The sequence below is a fragment of the Trichoderma citrinoviride genome (assembly GCF_003025115.1).
Source record: "Trichoderma citrinoviride strain TUCIM 6016 unplaced genomic scaffold BBK36scaffold_258, whole genome shotgun sequence".
NCBI lineage: Eukaryota > Fungi > Ascomycota > Sordariomycetes > Hypocreales > Hypocreaceae > Trichoderma > Trichoderma citrinoviride.
The window spans coordinates 1-1,668 of NW_020194966.1; the positions used below are offsets into that span (position 1 = coordinate 1).

The 1,668-nt window shown below is 53.7% G+C and overlaps 1 protein-coding gene across 1 annotated transcript; it reads right to left on the minus strand.

The window, feature by feature from the left end:
* Window positions 1-387: 387 nt before the first annotated feature.
* Window positions 388-1,668, minus strand: BBK36DRAFT_1136763 (phosphatases II). The gene has a single exon (XM_024893093.1). The coding sequence runs from the start codon at window positions 1,574-1,576 to the stop codon at window positions 644-646; it is 933 nt and encodes a 310-aa protein (XP_024744813.1). The 5' UTR covers window positions 1,577-1,668; the 3' UTR covers window positions 388-643.

Genomic DNA, 1,668 nt, shown 5'->3' on the forward strand with positions numbered 1-1,668 from the left:
ATTGAGGTGGGGTCAAACACGAGATTGAAGAAACTTTGTTAGTTGGCCTGACGGTACAAGACAGAGATTGAAGGAAAGGAACATTAGAAGACAGACAGAGCATACTTCTCCGTCACACCTTTACAGTTCATCAAGGGGTCAATCAGCGGGAGGCAGCGTTCAGACGAAGTGTTCAACACACTTCACGAGGCACAGTCGGGTTGAAAGCATCCAGAACATGCATTATATATCAACGATCTTCAACCAAGCATGTTCGTCCTTCAAATTACCGTATAGGCAGCGAATGGACAGAGTCTATCAAAGGGACGAGTCACCTTTTCGAAGTGATCTACCTTGCAGACGCCATGCCCTTATCCATCTTGTACACGGATCTAGACATGCAATACTTTCAGGGTCTTTTTTTTCTTTTTTTTTCTTCATTAATCCTATATACACAAATACAGTGCCTCCGTTGCGAAAACAAGCTGCCCGTAAACTCGGATGGCCAAGTGTGCAGCAAATTGGTATCTCTAAACATAACCCTTTGTTCCGTATAACGCCCATGGTGTGTGTATACCAACAACCTCGTGCCCTATCATGACATCTACCCCCTTATTCCTTCTACCACGATTACCCTTCATGACATGCGTGAGCCCTTTTCTGGTCAATAGCTGATTTCCTGGAACGGCACGAAAGTCTCGCGGCCTTCGAAGCGCTCGCCGTCAGCAAGGGCATCGCATCCCATCTTTTCATCAACATCCTCCATCAAATCGTCGATGGCGCGCTTGGTGCTAGTCTTGTAACAGGCAGCCTTGTCAGTGAAAAGAAGAGTGTCGTCGTGAGCAGATTGCATGGCCACGAGGGCGCCAGCTTTCAGCAAGCCATCCCACGTCAACAAGGCTCGCTTGGCATCCTCGGTGAAGTTGCAGCAGAAGCGCTGGATATTGACAAACTGAAGCGCCGTCATGATGTCCTGGCCGAAAACGGCCATGATGTATGCCGCCACGAGGGGAGGGCCGCGGTCAGTGCCCGAATCGCAAACGACCAGAACCTTGCCCAGCCCACGAGAGCCGTCTGCCACCTCCTTTCTGCAAAAGTGGTTGGATAGCAGATGGTTGTTGATGACGGAAACAATCTCGTAAAAGGCGGCCAGTATGTGATTGGGGTTGATGTCGATGTAGCCAGCAGAAATGCCGAGTGTTGCCGCTGCCCTCTGTAAGCTGCCGAGCACCATGGGAGCCCGACCGTCGCGAACGACGACAATCATGGTGATGGCCTCCCGGCGCAGAAAGTCGTGGTCGCGGACGATGCTGGCAGGGCCCAGGTAGAGGTAGTCGAGGATGCGCTGGGCCTCCCTGCGATGCTCGTACTTCCACAGCCAAGTGTTGTCGACTGAGACCTGCTGCCTGTTGCCGGTGATGATGGCGAGGTTCTCTCTGGAGATCAGGCTCGGGTGAACGCGGCCGGGCAAGGGCTCGAGGACGATCTGAGAGTCGTCGCGGCTCTTGACTGGCACGCCGATGACGGGCGGGCTGGGGGCGCGGTAGCTGTATGGCGAGCACGCGACGACGAAGCTGCGGTTTGGGCCGTGGTCCATGATGGCGGCGGAGGGATCGAGGGTTTTGGAGAGTCCAGAGGGTGAGGGCGTGGATTGATCAGAGCAGCTGTCGAGACGAAGAAGAGCAGTTC